This window comes from Vulpes lagopus, chromosome 6 (assembly GCF_018345385.1).
Source record: "Vulpes lagopus strain Blue_001 chromosome 6, ASM1834538v1, whole genome shotgun sequence".
Classification (NCBI taxonomy): Eukaryota; Metazoa; Chordata; class Mammalia; order Carnivora; family Canidae; genus Vulpes; species Vulpes lagopus.
This window is the reverse complement of record NC_054829.1, coordinates 81,968,550-81,991,654: the sequence shown is the minus strand read 5'-3', so window position 1 is coordinate 81,991,654 and position 23,105 is coordinate 81,968,550. Positions and strand designations below refer to the sequence as shown.

General features: G+C 38.2%; 1 protein-coding gene across 6 annotated transcripts in view; it reads right to left on the bottom strand.

Moving 5' to 3' along the window:
- Window positions 1-2,930: 2,930 nt before the first annotated feature.
- The window catches only part of LOC121492808 (vesicle-associated membrane protein 714-like), a 38,125-nt gene continuing 17,950 nt past the window's right edge, over window positions 2,931-23,105 (bottom strand). For 4 of the 6 annotated variants that reach the window (XR_005988298.1, XR_005988299.1, XR_005988300.1 and 1 more), the window contains 2 exons: window positions 22,368-22,526; window positions 2,931-4,549 (listed from right to left, as the gene is read on the bottom strand). Coding sequence is in view for 3 of the 6 variants with exons in the window: in XM_041757991.1 (XP_041613925.1) it covers window positions 4,412-4,549; window positions 22,368-22,526 (297 nt within the window). In the remaining 3 variants the exon portion in view is untranslated. Of the gene's footprint in view, window positions 4,550-19,912; window positions 19,944-22,367; window positions 22,527-23,105 lie in introns of those variants that run through there. The other 2 variants (XM_041757989.1, XM_041757992.1) reach the window with 2 other exon arrangements.

Sequence of the window (23,105 nt, the reverse complement as noted above, 5' to 3'; positions counted from 1 at the left end):
TTTGCCTTTTTTTTTTTTTTTTCTAAAAATCCGGTCAAATTAAATGATGGGTTTTGTTATTTTAGGTTCAGTGATTCTATAATGAGAATATGAAATTTGAAACCAGTTTAAAATCCTTTTTCAGATTTTTAAAAATGTGTGGGGCATTCTATATACCAGGCTTAAAAACAATTTCTCGTTAATACGTTCCAGTGGCATAGATTATTTCAAATGAATGAGATCCAGCTCTTTGTCATTTACCCTGTGATGTTGGGCAAGTAAAATTTAACTTCCCTAAGCATCAGTTTTCGAACAGAATTCTGTGTTCCTCATGGATGTTAGATAGGCATGTGAAAGTGCTTTGGGATTAGTGGTTCTCAACTTGATTGTGAGGTTAAACACACTTCGAGGCCCCATCCCAGCTTTAAGTAGAATCTTCAGGAGGTAGAGCCCAGGCATCTGTATTGTTTTCGTAAATCTGATGATTGATGGTTGAAGGCTAAAGCTTCGTGTTTTATAACTGTTTAAGAGCTATGGAAATCATGCATATGAAAAGTGTTAATGCCTATATGTGCTGGGCAGTCGGAATATGAAGAATATAATATGGCCAGGCTCATGTGGAGTAGACATACATAACTGCCCATGATAGGATGAGTGCCCTTTTTAAAGTTTGCCTGGGTACCTGCCAGGACTCCCCTCTTTGCTTTTGTAAACTCTTCTGGGCTTCCCTGGTAATGAACCTTCAGGAGATTTGTTATAGAAGTCCCTTGAATTTGGTAAGTAATCTGAGATGAGCAAAGTGGTCTAAAGCAGTCTGGATTACAAAATAGCGTGATCCCTTTAGAAGTAAATAAGGTCAAGTAAGCATTATTGTGGGGAAAGGAGGAAGGATATGTAGTTTGGGGATTTAAAGTTTAAAGTGTTTGCATGATATCTAAGTGGGTGTATCCAGTAGAGAGTTGGAAAATGGTTAGGAATTCAGAAGAGGTTACTTGCTAGAGAAGACAGTGTCAAAGGAATGAATTAAAGCACCCCTAGAGTGTGTGGGAAATGAAGAGAACTACAGGCTGAGCTCTGCTGCAGGCCATTTGAGGACTGAGTGTACAATTGGACTCCCAAGGCCTAGTCCACCTTCTGTACCCCCACAGGAAGTGGTGTCTTCATTTGTTGATCTTTTCCTCTTACTGGCCCAGTGGAATCAGGCAAGTGACACTGCTTATCCTTCAGTTTTCTCATCTCTAAAATAGAAATAGTCCCTACCTCAGGGTTGTATTAAATAATCTACTGGCACATAGTAACTTCAATCACATAACTTACTGTTGACTGCCTTTACTTATGGAGATAAATTCAATTTCTAGTAAGATCCAATTACTATCACACTTAAAACCCATGAAATAATCTTCAGTGACTGGAGCTGGTGTTGATCATTATCTTGAATTTATTCTCTGCCAGGCAATGTACACTTAAGTAGATGTTGCAAATGTGTTTATGATTTTTCTAAGTCTTGCCTCCTCGACTGGAATGTAAACTTTCATTGGGATTAGGTCCATTTCTTATACTTCTAAATATAGCCACTAATTTCTCAAACAGTTGTCTCTATCAATGTGTAACAAAATAAATCGTAATGTTAGGACTGTTTGAGTGCACAGTAGGAGCTGAATAATATTTGAATGCAGAAATGAATGAAAAGTCTAAGGTTGCCTTAATATTTTTTTCTTTCTACTTAGGTATTATCTGACAAATGTAGTACAAATAGGTAAACACTCCTTATTAAACAAGTGCTTTTTTCTTCTTAACCCTTAAGCTCTAAGACTGCCTAGGAACATAGGCATTATATGAGACTTACTGCCTGGAACCAGGGTGATAGCCTGTGCTTTACTTAAGTACTGCAAGTGGAGAGGGGCTTGCACAAGTTTTTCATTTTTAGTTTCCTGGGTGTTGGCACCCTATTATATAAAATTGGGGAGAGGGAAGATTAGGTGATCTTTAAAGTTCATGACTTCTAGCAATATTTATACTAGTACTTAGGACAATCAAGAAACACATATTTTGAAGACTTTATTTTTTCAAGAGAGTACACACAAGCAGAGTGAGAGAAAGAAGCAGGCTCCTCATTGAGCAGAGAGCCCAACTTGGGGCTTGATCCCAGGATCCCGAGATCATGACCTGGGCCGAAGGCAGATGGCTTAAATGACTGAGCCACCCAGCTGCCCCGCATCTATTTTATACATAATTATAAATTACAGATATGTTAGGAGATACAGTATATAGGCCTCAAAAATTAATAGAAAAATCCATGACAATTCCTTTTCTCCCAATACTCCCTCTTCAAATTCCTGTCTCTCCCCACCCTCTCCAGAACAATCTACTAACCTACAAAAAGCAAAAATATTCATGTGTCTTATCTGGCCTGCAATTAACTTAGACGGGATCAGGTGATATACTTTGAGTTAAGAATACAGGTTTCTGGGGATCCCTGGGTGGCGCAGCGGTTGGCGCCTGCCTTTGGCCCAGGGTGCGATCCTGGAGACCCGGGATCGAATCCCACATCAGGCTCCTGGTGCATGGAGCCTGCTTCTCCCTCTGCCTGTGTCTCTGCCTCTCTCTCTCTCTGTGACTATCATAAAAAAAAAAAAAAGAATACAGGTTTCTTTTTTTATTTTTATTTTAAAGATTTTATTTATTTATTCATAGAGACAGACACAGGCAGAGACACAGGCAGAGGGAGAAGCAGGCATCATATAGAGAGCCTGACGTGGGACTCGGTCCAGGGTCTCCAGGATCACGCCCTGGGCTGCAGGCGGCGCTAAACCGCTGCGCCACCAGGGGTGCCCGGGATACAGGTTTCATATATACTACAGCCAATATTTGAATTAGTGAATCTGTTTCCTAGCTGTGTGACCCTGAACATGTCATTTAACGTGGTATTTTCTCGTCTACAAAATAAAGATAATATGAACAAACATTTACGTAGGACTAATGTGCTAGCCATTGTTCTATGTGCTTTAACATTATACTTAATAGTTTTTACCTCTTTATGTCATTGTAAGATTAATGAGACACTCCTCACCCAAAGCAGTTAGTACCTTATATCAGAGTATATATTCAATACATCACCTATTTTTTTCTGGATATAAATTACAGAAACTCCAAAGTTTCTAACACTTAAAATCTTTAAAAAAGTATTTGGTAAATTGAAAGGTGATATTGTGCTGGAGAAACAAGAAGCTTGGTGCCTAATTAAAATGTTGATACTTAAAAAAAAAATGTTGATACTTGATCATTATCAGAATTAAAATGTGTTCTCTCGCAGACAGGAACCCCTGTTCTTTTATTCTTCCCCATGGATCACTAAATGACCACTAAATTATTTTAATTTTAATTTTTTAAAAAAGATTTGATTTGAGAGAAGAGTGTGAGGGTTGTGGAGGGGGAGAAGCCCACTCCCTGCTTGAGCAGGGAGCCCAGAGGGGCTGGATCCTAGGACCCCAAGATCATCACCTGAGCCAACGGCAGGTTGGCTTAATTGATGCCACCCAGGCACCCTGCTAAATGACTTTTAAAATTGACTTTAGACCTCAAGTTCCCACTTAGGAAACAGAACTTGGGAAACCTTGTTACCAACTGCAAAGTGAAGGTGGATACTTAGTTATTAGAATTCTTAGCGATTTGAGGTTATTGGATTAAATATCATGTGAAAAAAAAAACAGGCAAAAGAGGACCTGTGATTTATTAGAGAAATAATATAGCTTCCTAATTTAAAAATTTTTACCCAAAGAAATGGCTAGTATAAAACAATGGCTTGAATTGTCATTTCAAATTAAAGAATATGTAGAAGAGGTAAATGTCTATTTCTGGATTGTGTACTTATGTTAAGACTCCTAAGGGAATTATAAGATCACAGTCAAGATCACAGTCATTTTTCTTCTGAGTAAGGAGTAAGATAATAGAGATTTAATTAATGCCACAAATGCAATTGTTTTTTCCCTATTAAATAAGAGTTAACACTTAAATAACATTTACTATATAGTAGATATAATTCTATGTGGTATTATTATTAGCTCCATTTTACACATGAGGAACGGGCGCAGGTTAAATTACTTGTCCAAAGTCACCTAGATGGTATGTGGCTGAGTGGAGAGTTAAACTTCAGTGGTCTCATTCCCCCGTTTGTGTTCTTAATCTTAAGAAAGGGAAAGGAGGCTGGGGGAGTAGCTAGTGCAGTGGGGAAAAAAAAACAAACGGAATTACAGAAATGGAAGAGGTACAAGGGCAAGAGTCAATAAGGCACACTGAAGGGACAAGGAAAAACTTGCAACCCTCTTCTGTTCCAGGCTTCCACCAGAGAATGCCTTCATAATTGTTGGTTGTGGAACTCTACGTTTACATATAACCATTTATTGGTAACTGCTGGGCATGGTGAGAGAAAGGGTCAGGTTGGTATTACATTTGTACTTAAAAGAATGATGATGATTGAAAGGAGAATTACCACAGTGATGATTATGATCTTCTTGAAGTGTTTCCACCATATCCTCCTAAGAATCTTTCTTGGTTTTTGAGATTCTTTGGCCTGAAATAAATATACACACAAATTTAATGTTTTCTTTCTGTACCTGGATTAATGAGCACACTCCCAATACTTCTTGGAACTGTCTAAAAGAACAGATTTAGCTTGGTTTTGACCAAATAAGTCTGAACAGCTTTTATAATATGCACCAAGATTCCAGGTGCCTTATTATATTCAACTGTACTTTTATTAGCTTTATTAACTCCATGTTAATTGAAGAGTAACTTGACCAAGTTACTCTTTGAGCTGCAGTTTCCTTGTCTTCAATTTATGATTTTATTTAAATGCCACTATCCCTTACAACCCTATTTAAAATAGCTATCGCTTGCCCACCCCCCCCCCCCCACCCCCCACCATGGGGAGCCTGGGTAGCTCAGTTGGTTAATTGGCCAACTCTTGATTTCAGCTCAAGTCATGATCTCAGGGTCATGAGATGGAGCCCCATGTTGGGCTCTGTACTCAGGTCAAAGTCTTCTTGATATTTTTCCTCTGCTCCTTGCTCACACTCTCATAAATAAATAAATAATAATAATAAATAAATAAATAAATAAACAAATGATAATAAATAAACAAACATAAATAAATAATAAAAACTAACTCCCCTCCAGGATGCCTGGGTGGCTCAGTGGTTGAGTGTCTGCCTTTGGCTCAGGTCATGATCCTGGGGTCCTTGGGATCAAGTCTCACATCAGGCTCCCTGCATGGAGCCTGCTTCTCCCTCTGCCTATGTCTCTGCCTCTCCCTCTTGTCTCTCATGAATAAATAAACCTTAAAAGAAAATGCTACCCCTCATCTCCATCCTAGAAAATATTCCCCTTCAATATGTTATCTTTCTCTAAAGTACTTATCTAGCATTATGTAATTTAAAAAAAAATTATTTTTTTTAAGAAAGGGAAAGAGAATTTTAAATGGGCTTTGCTCTCAGCAATGGAACCTGACACAGGGCTTGATCATGGCCTGAACTGAAATCAAGAAATGGATGCCTGACTGAGTCACCCAGGTGCCCCACGTTATGTAAATTTTACTTAATGATTGTCGAGAATGGAGGCTCCATGAAGGCAGGGATTTTGGTATGTTTCACTCACTGCTGTATTGGCAACAGTGCATAACATAGAACATTCTATTTTTCTTTAGCACCTGTATATTGATAGTGAGAAATGTGGTATTCTAACTGCGAAATCTTTTTTTTCCTCTCTGAAAACATTTTTTTAAAAGCTTTTATTTATTCATGAGAGAGTGAGACAGAGAGAGAGAGAGACAGATATAGAGACAGAGACATAGGCAGAGGGAGAAGCAGGCTCCATGCAGAAAGCCCAATGACTCCATCCTGGGACTCCGGGATCATGCCCTGAGGCAAAGGCAGAGGCTCAATCGCTAAGCCACCCAGGCTACCCGCTGAAAACATTTAAAATCTTTCTTCCTTTTTGATGTTCTTTAATTTCAGGATTACGTCTCCTGCTATGGTTCTTGTTTTGTTCATTCAATGTGGGAACTCATGCTACTTAGTTCTAGGAATTTTTCTTGTATTACTCTGATTTTCTCTCTTTTGATTGCTTTTTTTTTTTTTTTTCTGAAACTCCCATTATTCATATGTTGGATCTCTTAGACTGATTCACTGTCTTTCTTATCTTTCCTCTCTTTTTGCTCTCCTTTCTGAGAGAATATCTCTACTTTATATTACAATAATTCTACTGAATTTTAAATTTTTACTGTTTTAATTTCCAAAAGATTTCTTTTGTTCTATGAATAAGCTTGCATATAGCTTTTTATTATTGTTTCAGGATGTATTACCTTCTGAAGACAGAGGTTGGGGGAGTGGTCACCATATCAAAATGTAATATTCAGGGTAAGATTTTTCACTTAAAAAAAGATTTTTCACTTAATCCATCTAATTTTAATATTGTTGATCACTCTGGCCTTAATTGCACATGGTGTCTGAGTTTAGAGCCTCTTTGGTCTATTGTTTTTAGATAATAACATCTTTTGTCAGGGTTAAGGAGAGGAAGCAATGTGGCTGTAAAAAGTAGGAAAAGGGCTCTAAAGGTAACTTGTTCCTTTGAAAGACTTTGTACCCAGGCTCTTGTTTCTAGACTTATATTGCATGTCTACTTTTACAAGTACCATGTATCTCCAATTTCTGGTCCTTTCCAAGGTTCTATGGCCTGGATCACATTGCATCTTAGTATCTTTTGCTTAGTATCTTCTGCAAATGTGTTTTGAGTTTTTTGCTCTACTAAGGCTAACAAGTACTCATAATCCATTTTCTAGCTTCCAAAATTGTTGACATTTCTTACCTGTTGTCTTTTGTGTGTGTGTGTGTTTTAGATGTATTCATTTTATTTTAGAGAGAGGGAGAGTGTTAATGGGGTCAGGGGCAAAGGGAGGGAGAGACAGGGGAAAAGAATCCCAAGTAGACTTCCTATAGAGTGTGGAGCCTCAATCCCACTGCGCTGACACCATGACCTGAGTCAAAATCAAGAGTCAGAATCTTCAACAACTGAGCCACCCAGGTGCCTCTCTCTTGTTTTTTTGTCCTAGTGATTTATACATTAAAATCCCTAATTGCTTAACTTATCATTTTATTCGAGTTATGAGAGTATACCAGGATAAATGTACCTGTTTAATCTGCCAGATTAAAATCCATGACCCCTATTTACCTGTAGGCTGACTGAAAAGCTTGTTGATTTAGTTTTTGATAAGCTAAAGTTTTTGATAAGCCAAACCGACTTCCTAAAAACATTCAGTAGAGTCTCTTACATAGAGACCAAGGGAAAGGAGAGAAAACTAATTTCACTAGGCAAAATATGGAGGTTTAATGAGAATGATTATGTACTATCTGTGTGAAAATGTGAGAAAAACTGTAAAATACTTCAGTCAAATGTATTTTATGGAGTTGCTTCTCTTCAACTGTCTTCAAAGAGGAAATAATTTTTCTTCATGTAATCATATATGCATAAAAGAGATTTGTTTGGAACGTAAGGCAGTAAAGTGAAATAAAACTTCAAATTTTTTTGCCATATTTTTGTAGGATTTTTTATTTTTATTTTTTTTTAAGATTTTTTTTTTTAAAGATTTTATTTATTCATGAGACACAGAGAAGCAGAGATATAGGCAGAGAGAGAAGCAGGCTCCCTATGGGGAGCCTGATGCAGGACTCGATCCCAGGACCCTGGGATCACGACCTGAGCCAAAGACAGATGCTCAACCACTGAGCCACCCAGGTGACCCATTTTTGTGGGATTTAGATGTTGCCACTTTTGCCATAAGAAAGACATATAATCTAATGAAAAGTTAATAAATCTAGCAATTTGGTGGATTAAGTAACCCCATTACCCTCCTGCCACTATTACTACTCAGAAGTGCTAGAGAAAATATATAAGCAAACTTACATTCATAGCTGAATTTGGAAGAAAGTAAGAGTAAGGCCCGGTGCAGGAACCTAGGAAAGCTGTGAAAAACTGCAGTGCAGCTTCTCTGGATTTGGGAGGGTGAGGATGTTGGCTTCTGTCATCTAAGGGCTTGGGGTTTCTTTCACTGCTCATAGGCATAGCAGGCTAAGCTTTGGGCTTACATGAGGAGATGAATGGTACTATATTGAATTTTCATCCTTCCTGCTAACTAAGCTTAAAACTGGAGTCTTCCTTAACTATCTCTTACCATACATTCAGTCTGTCAGCAACTCCAATTTGCTCCACCTTCAGAGTATATCTAGAATCCAACCACTTCTCACCACTTGTATTCATTTAATGTTTTCTACAACTTTCTCTGCTCTTTAAATTTTTGCTGAAACTTGGACTTTCCCTGTGAGATAAATTTCCAACTACCTAAAATAATTCCTTTAGAATTTCCTTTAGTGCAGATGTGATAAAGACAGCCAACCATCCACTGAAGACTTGAGTTCCCTTCCATAATGTAGAATTGTTGCTGGCAAGAGACTCTTCAATCACAGACCCATTTTTCAGGCTCCTCACCCCACCCTATGCTGTGTCCCTCTCTGCCTCTTGCACTTATGCAAAGCTGTAAGACTAATTCTTACCCCAATAGGTTGTGAGTAGAAGTGATGGGTGTCACTTTGGGGCTAAAGTGGCTATATGCAAATGTGCTTCCTCCGCTCCCTGTTTAACCAACTGCCACCTGAAACTGAAAGACTCTGAGGCCCAAGGCAATGGGAGAGTCACAAAATGGAAAAAGCTTGGGTTCCTGGATTACCACGTGAAAGTACGCCCACTGAAAACCTGTCTTAGATTCTACTTATACAACCAGAAATAAACCTCTATTTAATTAAAAAATACTGAAAACTTGAGGTATGTTGGTACAGCTAGTGTTTATCTAATTTTGCAATTGATAGTAGGATGAGATGTTTTCACAAGAATCTAAAATGTGGCATTGGCTTAACTGTCAGGGTAGGTAAGTGAACAAACTGCTATTAGAGCCTGGAAAGAAAAAGAACTGTGCTCTCCAGAGTAAAATATTTGATAGTTTTATTATCACCTGTGACAACTTGGAAGGTATACAAATTGTCTATTGCATCTCCCTTTGGAAGAAAATGTTGGAAAACAGAATGGTAGTGGTATGAGTTCTTGTTGCTGGCTGTATTTATCAAGGTACCAAATGGCTGGTTTGCAAAAAGAAATGAAAAAGAAATAAAGAGGGTGCAGAAATGTGAAACACTGAAAGACTGGGTAAGCTGATGTTTTTTTGGTCCAAATAATAGGAAATAAGATTGAAAAGCTCTAATAGGGATGCCTGGGTGGCTCAGGTAGTGATTATGGGATCCGGGATCGAGTCCCACACTGGGCTCCTGTGAAGGGCCTGCTTCTCCCTCTGCCTGTGTCTCTGTCTCTCTGTGTCTCTCATGATTAAATAAATAAATATTTTTTTTATAAAAGAAAAGCTCTTTAATAACTAATTTCCATTCAGATTCTGCCCTTCCTCAATAACAAAAAACCCCCAAACCTATTAAAAAATGGGCAAAGGACTTGAATAGACTTTCTCCAAAAAAAGATCTACAAATGGCCCATAAGCATGTGATAAGATGTTCAACATCATTAATCACTGAGGAAATGCAAATTAAAATGAGATGCTAATTAAAAAAGAAAATGAAATGCTGGCTTATACCCATTAGGATGAGTATAATTTTAAAAAGATAGGAAAATAACAAGTGTTGGAGAAGATGGGGAAAAATCGGAACCCTCTTACACTACTCGTGGGTATTTGTGGCTACCCTCTTATGTTACTGGGTTCAGTCACTACAGAAAATAGTTTGGAAGCTACATCAAAAAGTTAAACACAGAATTACCATGTGACAGTAATTCCATTCCTATGTATACACACAAAGGAATTGAAAACAAATATTCAAACAAAAGTTTGTATTTTGTTTGAATGTTCAGGGCAGCATTACTCACAATAGCCAAAAGATAGAAACCCAAACATCCACCAACTGATGATGAATGATAAAGAAATAGAGGTATATCCATATAATGGGGTATTATTCAGCCACAAAAAAGAATGAATTACTGATGCATGTTATAACATGGATGAACTTTGAAAACATCATGCTAAGTAAAAGAAGCCAGACATAAAAGATAATAGATTGTGTGATTCCATTTATATGAGATAGCCAGAATAAGTAAATCCATGAAACAAAGCAAATTAGTGGTTCCTAGGGGCTGCAGAATAATTGATTATGGGAATGAGGCTTTCATTTTGGGGGACAAGAATGTTTTGGAACTAATAAGATGTTGGGTATACAATATTTGAATGTACTAAACACCACTGAATTGTATACTTTAAAATGTCAGTTTTACCTCAATGAGGAAAAAAAGATTCTGCCCTGCAATAGAGATCAGATTAAGGGTATAATAAGCTTCCTATTCAAGCCTAATGGCCTCTAGGTAGTTGTCCTTAAATTGAGAGGGAGGCATGAGGGCAAGGAAGGAAAGAAATAGCCAGGCTTCAGAATTTTGTCCAGAAAAGAACTTTACATGTGGCTACAGTCACTTGGAAAGGACTCAGAGCAAAAAAGATTAGAAATCAACTAAGTTTTGAACAGAATTATAAGTAAACCAAAATCTGGTCCTTTGAAAAGACTAAAAAAAAAAAAAAAACCTTGGGATCCCTGGGTGGCGCAGCGGTTTGGCGCCTGCCTTTGGCCCAGGGCGCGATCCTGGAGACCCGGGATCGAATCCCACATCGGGCTCCCGGTGCATGGAGCCTGCTTCTCCCTCTACCTGTGTCTCTGCCTCTCTCTCTCTCTCTCTCTGTGACTATCATAAATAAAAAAAAAAAAAAAAAAAAAAAAACCTTGATTAAAAAATTAAGAGTTTAAGAATGAGAAAATGAAACCAACTATAGGCATAAGATAGACTATAAAAATTATATAAGAATACAACCTCACATGGCATAGAGCATATATATTTTTTAAGATTTTTATTTATTTATTCATGACAGACAGAGAGAGGCAGAGACACAGGCAGAGGGAGAAGCAGGCTCCATGCAGGGAGCCCGACGTGGGACTCCATTCCGGGTCTCCAGGATCAGGCCCTGGGCTGAAGGTGGCGCTAAACCAGAGCCACCAGGGCTGTCCGACTATACTTTTTCTTTTAAGATTTTTTTTTTAAGTTTATGTATTCATAGAGAGATAGAGACAGAGACACAAGCAGAGAGAGAAGCAGGCTCCACGCAGGGGGCCCGACGCGGGACTCGATCCCGGGTCTCCAGGACCACACCCCCCAGGCTGCAGGCGGCGCTAAACCGCTGCGCCGCCGGGGCCGCCCCGGAGTATACATTTTTTTATACGTTGCTAGAGTCAGTCTTTTGAGGCAGCAAAGGTAAAATTATAACACTGAATTCTACAACATATACAAACATTTAATGGGCAATTTATCATAGTAACAGGTTTAAGAGGAAAAATCACTATCTCAATGTGAAAATAGCATTTGATACAAATCAACCTCCTTTCATGAAAAAATGTCTTAGCAAATGAGGAATAGAGGAGGTTTTATTACTTGTTAAAAAGTATCAAAATCTGAATGTAAATTTAATACTTAATTGGGAAGCATTAGAAATATTAATTTTTAAGTGGGGAACAAAACAAGTATTTCAGATATTACCATTTCTATTCAACATTATCCTGGCATTGCTAGCTAACATAGTAAGACAAGTAAAACAAGCAAACAAAAGGACACCTGACTGGCTCAGTAAAGCATGTGACTCTTGATCTTGGGGTTGTGTGTTCCAGTCCCATGTTGGGTGTAAAGATTACTTTAAAATCTTTTTTTTTTTAAAGATTGTATTTATTTATTTGATGGAGAGAGAGGGAGAAAACACAAGGAAGGGGAGCAGCAGGCAGAGACCAAAAATAAAATCTTAAAAATATATATATATGTGTTGGAAAGGATGAAAAAATTCAGTCATTATTTATATATGATAAAATGTCTATGTAGAAAATGCAAAGAAATCCATAGATAAATATTACCATGAGAGTTCACTGAGATTTAAGATACAAAATTAATATGCAAAAATTGTGCTCCTATTAATTAAAAAAGATTAAAAAAAAAAGATTTTATTTATTTGAGAGAGAGAGAAAGAAGTGAAAGAGCCTGAGTGGGGTGAGGAGCAGAAGGAGAAGCAGACTCTCCGCTGAGCAGGGAGCCCCATATGGTGCTCCATCCCAGCACTTAGGGATCATGACCTGAGTTGAAGGCAGGTGCTTAACTGACTGAGGCACCTAGGCACCCCCAAAAAGATTTTGAAAGAGACCTAGAAAAATGAAAAGAGACATAGCATGTTCAGAGGTGGGAAAATAATATTTTAAAGATGTCAATTCTCCCCATATAAATGTAATTCCAAGTAATATCCCAACAATTTTTTGTGCGTGTGTATAACCTGAGATTCTAAACTTCACTGAAAGAGAAAGCAGACTTGCCAAAACAATTTTCAAAAAGTAGAAAGTATCTTGCAGTGTAAGATATTAAGATTTATAAAACCAAAGTAAGTATAGTACTGGTCTAAGGGTAAATAGACCTGTAGAATAAAATACATTATATAAATTAAAAGAATGAAAATATAGGGCAGGATTTCATTACAAACCAAATGGGGAAGCCTGAGCTATCCAATAAATGGTGTTTGGGAAAACTGGTGTTTTGAACAGAAAATAATAAAATTTTGATTCCTACTTCATACTATATGCAAAAATAAAATTCCAGATGTTTTAAAGATCTATGTTTAAGCAGCAAAATTTAAAACTTTTGGGAAACAGTATAAATATCTTCATAGCCTGGGGAAAGGAAGGAAGGAGTTCCTTTTTTTTTAAACATATTTTTATTCTCTTATTCATTACCTATTCAAATATTTGGCAACTGTTTTTTTAAGAGAGAGTGCTTGCACGCAGAGTTGGGTGGAGGGGCAAAGGGAGAGGGAGAAAGAGAATCTTAAACAGGCTCCAAGCCCACTGTGGAGCCTGCCATGAGGTACGATTTTACAATCCTGAGATCATGACCTCAGCTGAAATCAAGAGTTGGATGCTTAACTGACAGAGCCACCCAGGCAACCTATATTATTTAAACTAAAAGGTAGACATATGGCTTAAAAATTCTACCAACAAAGGGTACCCGGCTGGCTCAGCCAGAAGAGCATGCAACTCTCTTTTTTTTTTTAAAGGATTTTTTTTAAAGTTTTTTTTTTTTAATTTTTATTTATTTATGATAGTCACAGAGAGAAAGACATAGGCAGAGGGAGAAGCAGGCTCCATGCACCGGGAGCCCGATGTGGGATTCAATCCCGGGTCTCCAGGATTGCACCCTGGGCCAAAGGCAGGCGCTAAACCGCGGCGCCACCCAGGGATCCCCCGAGCATGCAACTCTTGATCTCAGGGTCATGAGTTTGAGGCCCATGTTGAGTGTAGAGATTACTTAAATAGATAAATAAACTTAAGCAAAATTATACCAATAAGGCAAACATATACAACAAAAGCATGGCAAAGAGGACATATTTTTGCTTCTAGTTGAGTACTCCACCTGCCATATTTATAGATAAATAGTGATTGTAACCAGATCTGACTTTTAATCAGAATTACTATCATTAAAATACATTATTATTAATTTTTTTTCTTTTCTATTTTTTAAAAAAGATTTTATTTACTTATTCATGAGAGACGCACACACAGAGAGGCAGAGACATAGGCAGAGGGAGAAGCAGGTTCCCTATGGGAAGCCTGATATGGGTCTCAGTCCTAGGACCCTGGGATCATGACCTGAGCCACAGGCAGATGCTCAACCACTGAGCCACCCAGCCCCTTAATATTTTCCTTAATCAGAGAGAAACAGGGACACCTGGGTGGTTCAGCAGTTGAGCATCTGCCTTTGACTCAGGGCGTGATCCTGGGGTTCTGGGATTGAGTCCCACGTCGGGCTTTCTGCGAGAAGCCTGCTTCTCCCTGTCTCTGTACCTCTCATGAATAAATAAATGAAATCTTAAAAAAAAATCAGAGAAACAGGTTTAATCTTCTTATAAAAGCAAATTATTTAATATTTTATTTTGTCTGCATCTCATTCTTTTAATTTCTATTTTTCATGTGCTTTATAATATATAATGTTATTGAAGAATATATAATTTAGATATACATATTTAAATTCATTCTCAAGAATGTTTTACAAATAAGTATGCAAGATCAAAAAACTCTATAGATCATTGTCTTAGAAATAGTTTTTCAGGGGCACCTGGGTGGCTCAGACAGTTGGGTGTCTGACTTTCTCCGGCTCGGTCATGATCTCAGCGTCCTGAAATCAGGCCAGGATCAGGCCCTGTGATCAGCTTGTCCCTCTCTCTGTCTCTCCCCCTGCTCATTCATGCATGTGCTTGCACTGTCAAATAAAAAAATAAATCTAAAAATAAATAAATAAATAAATAAATAAATAATCAATCAATCTAAAAAAAACAGTTTTGCAAAAGTGTACCAAGAGACATGAATAAGGGTGTTTAAGGCAATATTGTTCATAATAGTTGAAATCTACATTAATGTTTGTTAAAGGAGAAAAGTACATTGTGTTTATTTAGATAGTAATGATATACTGTCAGAAGTTAAATTGGTAAATTAGATCTAAATGTGCTCCAATTAATACAGTTCATAAACTAAATGTTGAACTAAAAACTCAGGTTTTAGTTCATTATATGTACATTATAATGTCACAGATATAAAGCTAAATATGCAAACCAAGAATGTAGATACATATGTACCTATAGATACATATCAGAGGAATCAAAGCATGCATACAGATGCTTCATATCGAATTCATGATAGTGGTTCTGGTGTGGGAGTAGAATGGGCTTAGGAAAGGTACACAGAAATTTTAATTATATGTTTAATTTATTTCTTTTAAAAACAAAGGCCCTGATAAAATATGGCAAAATATTAGGTTAGATAAAGTAGGCTGATGATTACAGGGGCATTAGGTATATTATTCTGAAAGTTTTTTCATGTGCTTGAAGTGAATTTTTTTAAAAGCTTTTTATTTATTTATTCATGAGAGACACACACACAGAGAGAGAGAGAGAGAGAGAGAGAGAGAGAGAGAGAGAGAGGCAGAGACACAGGCAGAGGGAGAAGCAGACTTCATGCAGGGAGCCTGACGTGGGACTTGATCCCGGGTCTCCTGGATCAGGCCCTGGACTGAAGGCGGCGCTAAACTGCTGAGCTACCCAGGCTGCCCCGAAATGAATGTTTATTTATAATAAAATAGTTTTGATTCCCAACTATGGCCTCTGATCATGTAGCAAATGCTTCCTTTTAAAAAATTTTTTATTTAAAAAAATTTGTTTAAGTAATCTCTACACCCAGTGTGGGGCTCAAACTCATGACCTGGAGATCAAGAGCCATGTGCTCTTCTGACTGAGCCAGCCAGGTGCCCCATACATGCTTCCTAATATAACCGAATGAGGTAATACTGATGGCAGAATTTTATGACTGCCATTTCAAAGTGCTTTGTAAGAATGTAATGCTGTCAGTTCTCCATTGTTTGACTGTTATCCTTTATCCACCTATTGTGACACTTAGCCCACACTTAATACTGCAGTTAATTTATACAAATCTGTCTTCTGCAGTAGATTAAACTGTGGCAAACATCTCATTTTATTCTTTTATTTCTAAAGATGACCAACATAGTATTTTGTACATTATAATGGCCCCTGAAAAACATTTACTAATGAATTTTGAATGAATCTAAATGGCTTGGACAATATTATCTGAGTTCTTGAGTTATAACTTTCATAAAATACGAATACAATCTTAGATAATGATTTACTTTATTAATTCTCCTTTATAGGTTATATAAACGAATGTGACCTTATCTTTTTCCTGCTATAAAAATGATGTAGAGGGTGCTTTGCTCAAATAAATAGTATTAACTAACACTGAGGGCTTATTTGCTAGGGTTGTAAATAACTACTCATCATTATAATCTTTTTTTAAAAAAATTTTATTTATCTATTTGACAGGGAGAGAGAGAGAGAGAGAGAGAGAGAGAGAAAGTGCATAAGCAGAGGGAGCAGCAGGCAGTGGGAGAGGGAGAAGCAGGCTCTAGGTTGCGCAGGGAGCCCGACATTGGGCTCGATCCCAGGACCATGGGATCATGATCTGAGCTAAAGGCAGTGGCTCAACCAACTGAGCCACTGAGGCACCCCTCATCATTATATTCTTAATTCTTCAGGGGTGCCTTGGTGCATCAGTTGGTCAAATGTCTGCCTTCAGCTCAGGTCATGATCCTGGGGTTCTGAGATGGAGCCCCACATTGGGCTCCTTGGGGAGTCTGCTTCTCCCTCTCCCCTGTATGTGTGGTTTCTCTGTCAAATAAATAAAATCTTTAAAAATATTCTTAATTCTTCATATAGAGCCTGGCAGACAGCAGATCCTCAAAATATATTTTTTGAATAAATCAATCAATAAAAGTTGCAGGGATGGCAGAGATAAGAGAGTGATAAACTCAATCTGGGCAATGAGGAGATGACCCTTGATTTGGGTTTTGATGAGTGAGTAGAAGTTTTTAGGGCAAGGAAAGAGACGGAACAGCATGTATTAAGGTGTAAAATAATGCAACACGTATTTTGGAGACCTACAAATAGTTTGTTATTTTTTGAAATTTATAAATTGCTAGATTGGTCTCTTGGTGATATGACCAGAAATATAGTCAGAAGAAGCTCCTTATGTTAGGGGGGTTGGACTCTACCCTGTGTGGTCAAAGGCGCATGATGGGAGGGTTTAAGAAGACTATAGATAGGGGTGGCCGGGTGGCTCCATCAGTTAAGTATCTAACTCTTGATTTTTGGCACAGGTCGTTTTCCCAAGGCTGTGAGCTTGTGCCCCAAGTCGGGCTCTGTGCTCAGCTGAGAGTCTGCTTGAGACTTCTCTCCCTCTGCCCTTTCCCCTGCTCTCTTGAATGCACTCTCTTCTCTCTAAAAATAAATAAATAAATATTAAAAAATAATGAAGGCTATATATAATACATTTTACTTTATCTTATTAATTTTTTTTTAATTTTTATTTACTTATGATAGTCACAGAGAGAGAGAGAGAGAGAGGCAGAGACACAGGCAGAGGGAGAAGCAGGCTCCATGCACCGGGAGCCCGATGTGGGATTCGATCCCGGGTCTCCAGGATCGCGCCCTGGGCCAAAGGCAGGTGCCAAACCGCTGCGCCACCCAGGGATCCCATCTTATTAATTTTTTATTATTGAAGGATAGTTGACATGCAGTGTTCTATTAGTTTCAGGTGTACAGCATGGTGATATTACAATTGTGTACATTATTTAATACTCACCATAAGTGTAGCCACCACCAATAACCATGAAACATCATTACAATATTATTGACTGTATTCCCTATGCTATACTTTTCATCTCTGTGATTTTTTTCTTTAGAAGGAGGGAGGTGAGAGGGATAGGGTGGGAGAAAATCTTTTTGTTTTTTTTAAAGATTTTATTTATTTATTAATGAGAGACACACAGAGAGAGAGAGAGGCAGAGACACAGGCAGAGGGAGAAGCAGGCTCCATGCAGGAAGCCTGAAGTGGGACTCAATCCCAGGTCTCCAGGATCATGCCCTGGGCTGAAGGCACTAAACCTGCCCAGGGAGAAAGAATCTTTTTTTTTTTTTTTTTAATAGATTTGACATAGTCAAATCTTTTTTTTTTATTTTTTATTTTATTATTATTATTTTTTTTAGGATAGTCACACACAGAGAGAGAGAGAGGCAGAGACACAGGCAAAGGGAGAAGCAGGCTCCATGCACCGGGAGCCCGACGTGGGACTCGATCCCGGGTCTCCAGGATCGTGTCCTGGGCCAAAGGCAGGCGCCAAACCGCTGCGCCACCCAGGGATCCCCGGAAGAAAGAATCTTAAACAGATTCTATGCCCAGCATGGACCTGAGTCGGGGCTCCATCTCACAACTCTGATATCATGACCTGAGCCAAAATCAAGAGTCAGATGCTTAACTGCCTGAGCTACCTAGGTACCCCTCTGTGATTCGTTTTATAAGTGAAAGTTTGTACTCTTATTCCCTCACCTATTTTTAAAATAATCTTATTAATTAATCAATCAATTAATTAATTAATTTGAGAGAGAGAGAGAGAGCAGGAGTGGAACAGAAGGGGAGGGATAGGGAGAGGGAAAGAATCTCAAGCAGACTCCACACTGAGTGTGAGCCCTATATGGGGCTTGATCTTATGACCCTGAGATCATGATCTGAGCAAAAGCCAAGGTTATAGAATAGCTCTGTCATTTTTTTAAAGATTTTTTATTTATTTAACAGAAAGAGAGAGCAGAAGCAGGGAGAACAACAGAAGGAGAGGGAGAAGCAGGCTCCCCCAAGGAGCAAGGAACCTGATGTGGGGCTCAATTCCAGGACCCTGGGATCATGACCTGAGCTGAAGGCAGACGCTTAACCAAATGAGCCACCCAGGCACCCCTCCCTTTCATCTATTTTGCTCATTCTTCCCAAACCCTCCTCTCTGGCAACAACCAGTCTGTTCTTTGTATTTATGAGTCTGTTTCTGTTTTGTTTGTTCATTTGTTTTATTTTTTAGATTCCACATATAAGTTATACTATTCAAAAAGTATGGTATTCGCACAAAAACAGACACATGGATCAATAGAACAGAATAGAGAACCCAGAAATAAACCCACAGTTATATGGTCAATTAATCTACGACAATGGAGGCATGAATATATAATGGAGAAAGGACCATTTCCAACAAACTTAGGAAAGTTTATTGCCAAAAGTAGAAAAGGCAACAGCATAGGGACAGAAAACAGTTCAGTGGTGGGCTGGGGCCGGGAATGAGGGAAGAGTTAACTGCAAAGGGCATGAGAAAAATTTTAAGATCAAAGAGCTAGGGGTGCCTGGGTGGCTCAGTTGGTTAAGCGTCTGCCTTCAGCTCAGGTCATGATCTCAGGGTCCTGGGATTGAGCCCCACATCAGGTTCCTTGCTCAGTGGGGGAGCCTGCTTCTCCCTCTCCTTCTATTGTTCTCCCTGCTTGTGCTCTCTCTTTCTGTTAAATAAATAAAAAATATTAAAAAAAATGACAGAGCTATTCTATAACCTGATTGTGGTTACACAATTATACACAAGTACCACAATTTATCAAAGTCTACAAAGTGGGCGAATATTATTTTATGTAAGTAATATCTTAATAAATTGTTTCTAAAAGTGAAAAAATTAGCAATCTCTATCAAAATACCATCAACTTTTTTCACAGAGCTGAAACAAATAATCCTAATTTTTTAAAAAAGATTTTATTTATTCATGAAAGACACAAAGAGAGGCAGAGACACAGGCAGAAGGAGAAGCAGGCTCCCTATGGGGAGCCTGATGTCGGACTCGATCCCAGAGCCCTGAGATCACTACCTGAACGAAAGGCAGCCGCTCAACCGCTGAGTCACCCAGACACCCCAAATAATCCTAAAATTTGTATGGAACCAGAAAAGACCCTGAATAGCCAAAGGAATGTTGAAAAAACCAAAACTGGATGGACTTCAAGCTCTATTACAAAGCTGTAATCATCAAGACAGTATGGTACTGGCACAAAAATAGACACATAGATCAATGCAACAGAAAAGGGAACCCAGAAATGGACCCCCAACTCTATGGTCAACTTATCTTTGACAAAACAGGAAAGAATATCCAATGGGGAAAAAAAACCAGTTTCTTCAACAAATAGTGTTGGCAAAATTGGATAGCCACATGAAGAAGAATGAAACTAGATCATTTCCTACATCATACACAAAAATACACTAAAAAAATAATGAAAGATCTAAATGTGAGACAGGAATCCATCAAAATCCTAGAGGAGACCACAGGCAGCAACCTCTGTGACCTCGGCTGCATCAACTTCTTGCTAGGTATGTCTACAAAGGCAAGGGAAACAAAAGGCAGAAATAAATTATTGGGACTTCATCAAGATAAAAAGCTTTTGCACAGCAAAGGAAACAGTCGACAAAACCAAAAGACAACCAACAAAATGGGAGAAGATATTTGCAAATGACAGATCAGATAAAGGGCTAGTATCCAAGATCTATAAAGAATTTATAAAACTCAACATGGAAAGAAAAAATAATCCAATCAAGAAATGGGCAGAAGACATGAACAGCCATTTCTCCAAAGAAGACATACAAATGTCCAATAGACACACACATTTTTTTTAATGCTCAACATCACTCAGGGAAATATAAACCAAAACTACACTGAGATACCACCTCACACCAGTCAGAATGGCAAAAGTGAGCAAGTCAGTAAACGACAGATGTTGGTGAGGGTGTGGAGAAGGGGGAAGTCTCCTATACTGTTGGTGGGAATGCAAGCTGGTGCCACCACTGTGGAAAACAGTATTGAGGTTCCTGAAAAAGTTGAAAATAGAGCTACCCTATGACCCAACAATTGCACTACTGGGTATTTAACCCAAAGATACAAATGTAGTGATCCAAAGGGGCACCTGCACCCCAATGTTTATAGCAGCAATATTCATAATACCCAAACTATGGAGAGAGCCCAGATGTTTGTTGATAGATGAATGGATAAAGATGATACACACACACACACACACACACACACACACACACACACAAACACACACAGTGGAATACTACGCAGCCATCAAAAACTGGAAATCTTGCCATTGGCAGTGATGTGGATGGAACTAGAAGGTATTCTAGAAAAAAATCTGTAAAAAATAAAATTTAAAATGCCCTAAGGTAATTAACTATTACTGATTGAGAGAATTTTGAATATATACAGAAGTTGACAGAATGGGATAATGAACCCCTTATATATTCAACATCCATTTTTTAAAAAAAAGATTTTATTTATTTATTCATGAGAGACACAGAGAGGCAGAGACACAGGCAGAGAAAGAAGCAGGCTCCCTGCTGGGAGCCTGATTTGGGACCTGGTCCCAGGACCCTGGGATCATGACCTGAGCCAAAGGCAGATGCTCAACCACCTAGCACCTGGGTGGCCAAATATCTGGGTTTTTATTATTTATTATTTTTTATTTTTTTAAGATTTTATTTATTCATGAGACACACACACACACACACACACACACACACACAGAGGAACAGACACAGGCAGAGGGAGGAGCAGGCTCCATGCAGAGAGCCTGATGTGGGACTCAATCCCGGGTCTCCAGGATCACGCCATGGGCTGAAGGCGGCGCTAAACCGCTGAGACACCTGGGCTGCCCAATATCTGGGTGTTTGAATATTTTATTTATTTGTTTGAGAGAGAGAGAGTGCATGAGCTGGGTGGGGGGACAGAGGGAGAAGGAGGAGCAGATTCCCTGTTTAGTAGACAGCCTGACACAGGGCTCAATCCCAGGACTCCTGGATCATGACCTGAGCTGAAGGCAGACGCTCAACCAACTGAGCCACCCAGGCACCTTCAACATCCAGTTTTAACAGTTATCAATTTATGGCCAATTTTGTTTCATTTATACCCCATTCTATTCCTGAATTATTCTGAAGCTAATCTCAGACATCATATAAATTGACTCAAAATATTTTAATATGTATCTCTTTTTTTTTTTAATTTTTTAATTTTTATTTATTTATGATAGTCACAGAGAGATAGAGAGAGGCAGAGACACAGGCAGAGGGAGAAGCAGGCTCCATGCACCGGGAGCCTGACGTGGGATTCGATCCCGGGTCTCCAGGATCGCGCCCTGGGCCAAAGGCAGGCGCCAAACCGCTGCGCCACCCAGGGATCCCTTAATATGTATCTCTAATAAGTAATGACTCTTTTTAAAGCATAACCGCAATACCATTATCACAGTTAAAAACTAGTAATATTCCTTAATGTCATCTAATATCCAGTCAGAGTTCAAACATCTAATTATCTCATGAAGTTATAAATTTTCATTTTTATAATTTGTTTGAATTAAATTCCAAATAAGGCCCGCACATTGCAGTTGGTAACTTTCTCAACCCATTTTTTGGTTAGTTCTCCCTCTTTTTTTTGGTCCTTGAAATTTATTTGTTGATTAACCTGTGTATTTATTAATGTAAGAAATATATGTTATGCAAATAGCCACCTACTACTTTAATGGGTTTTAAAATTTTCATTGTTTTATAATTAAAAAAATACTTTAGTTGCATTCTAATAATTTTTTTGATAAAGCCACAGTTTGGCGACATAGGATTATCTCACAGTATCCCTGGAATGCATTTGCTTTTAGCCATTTGTCTCAAGGCTTAGAACACTATTTATTTATTTATTTATTATTTATTTTTTTTTAGAACACTATTTAGATACCAAGACAAGAGAGCATCACTTACAGTTGTTTGGAGATAACCGGTTCTATCAGTGTAGATATTCAATCTTTTTTCGCTTTCCAAAATTTCATCAATGTTTTGGGACATAATATTTTTTACGTCAGTTACTTGACTCTTCAATGTAGATATTGAGCTACCATCTTGATTTTTATTGTATTTCATCTATATAGAAATGAAATATAATATAAATAATATTTTCTATAATTAAAATCTATAATATGTTGTACAAATTGAACAAAAGTATCAAAGGTACATTTCCCTTGTTTTTCAGCATAAGGAATCAACTAAGCTTCAGATTGTCCCACCTTAATCTTGCTAAGAAAAGGGAAGAGGTGGACGGGAGAGCAATATTTCAATGTATTCAGTCAGTGGTGGAACTCTTTTTTTTTTTAAATTTGTTTATTTATATACATAGATTTTTTTTTTATATACATAGATTTTTAAAGAGAAATTTTAGGATCACAATAAAATTGAGTGTAAAGTATAGAGTTCTCACATACCCTTATCCCCTCCACCTCCTTCACCCTAGATTTCTATCAACATCCCATGCCAGAGTGGTACATTTGCTCCAATGGATGATCCTACATGGACACATCATTACCCAAAGCCCATAGTTTACATTAGAGTTTGGTCAATGTATGACATGTATCCACCAGGATAGTATCATACAGAACAGTTTTACTGGCGTTAAAATCCTTTGTGCTCCATTGATTCATGCACCTAAGCCCTGGCAGCAATCGC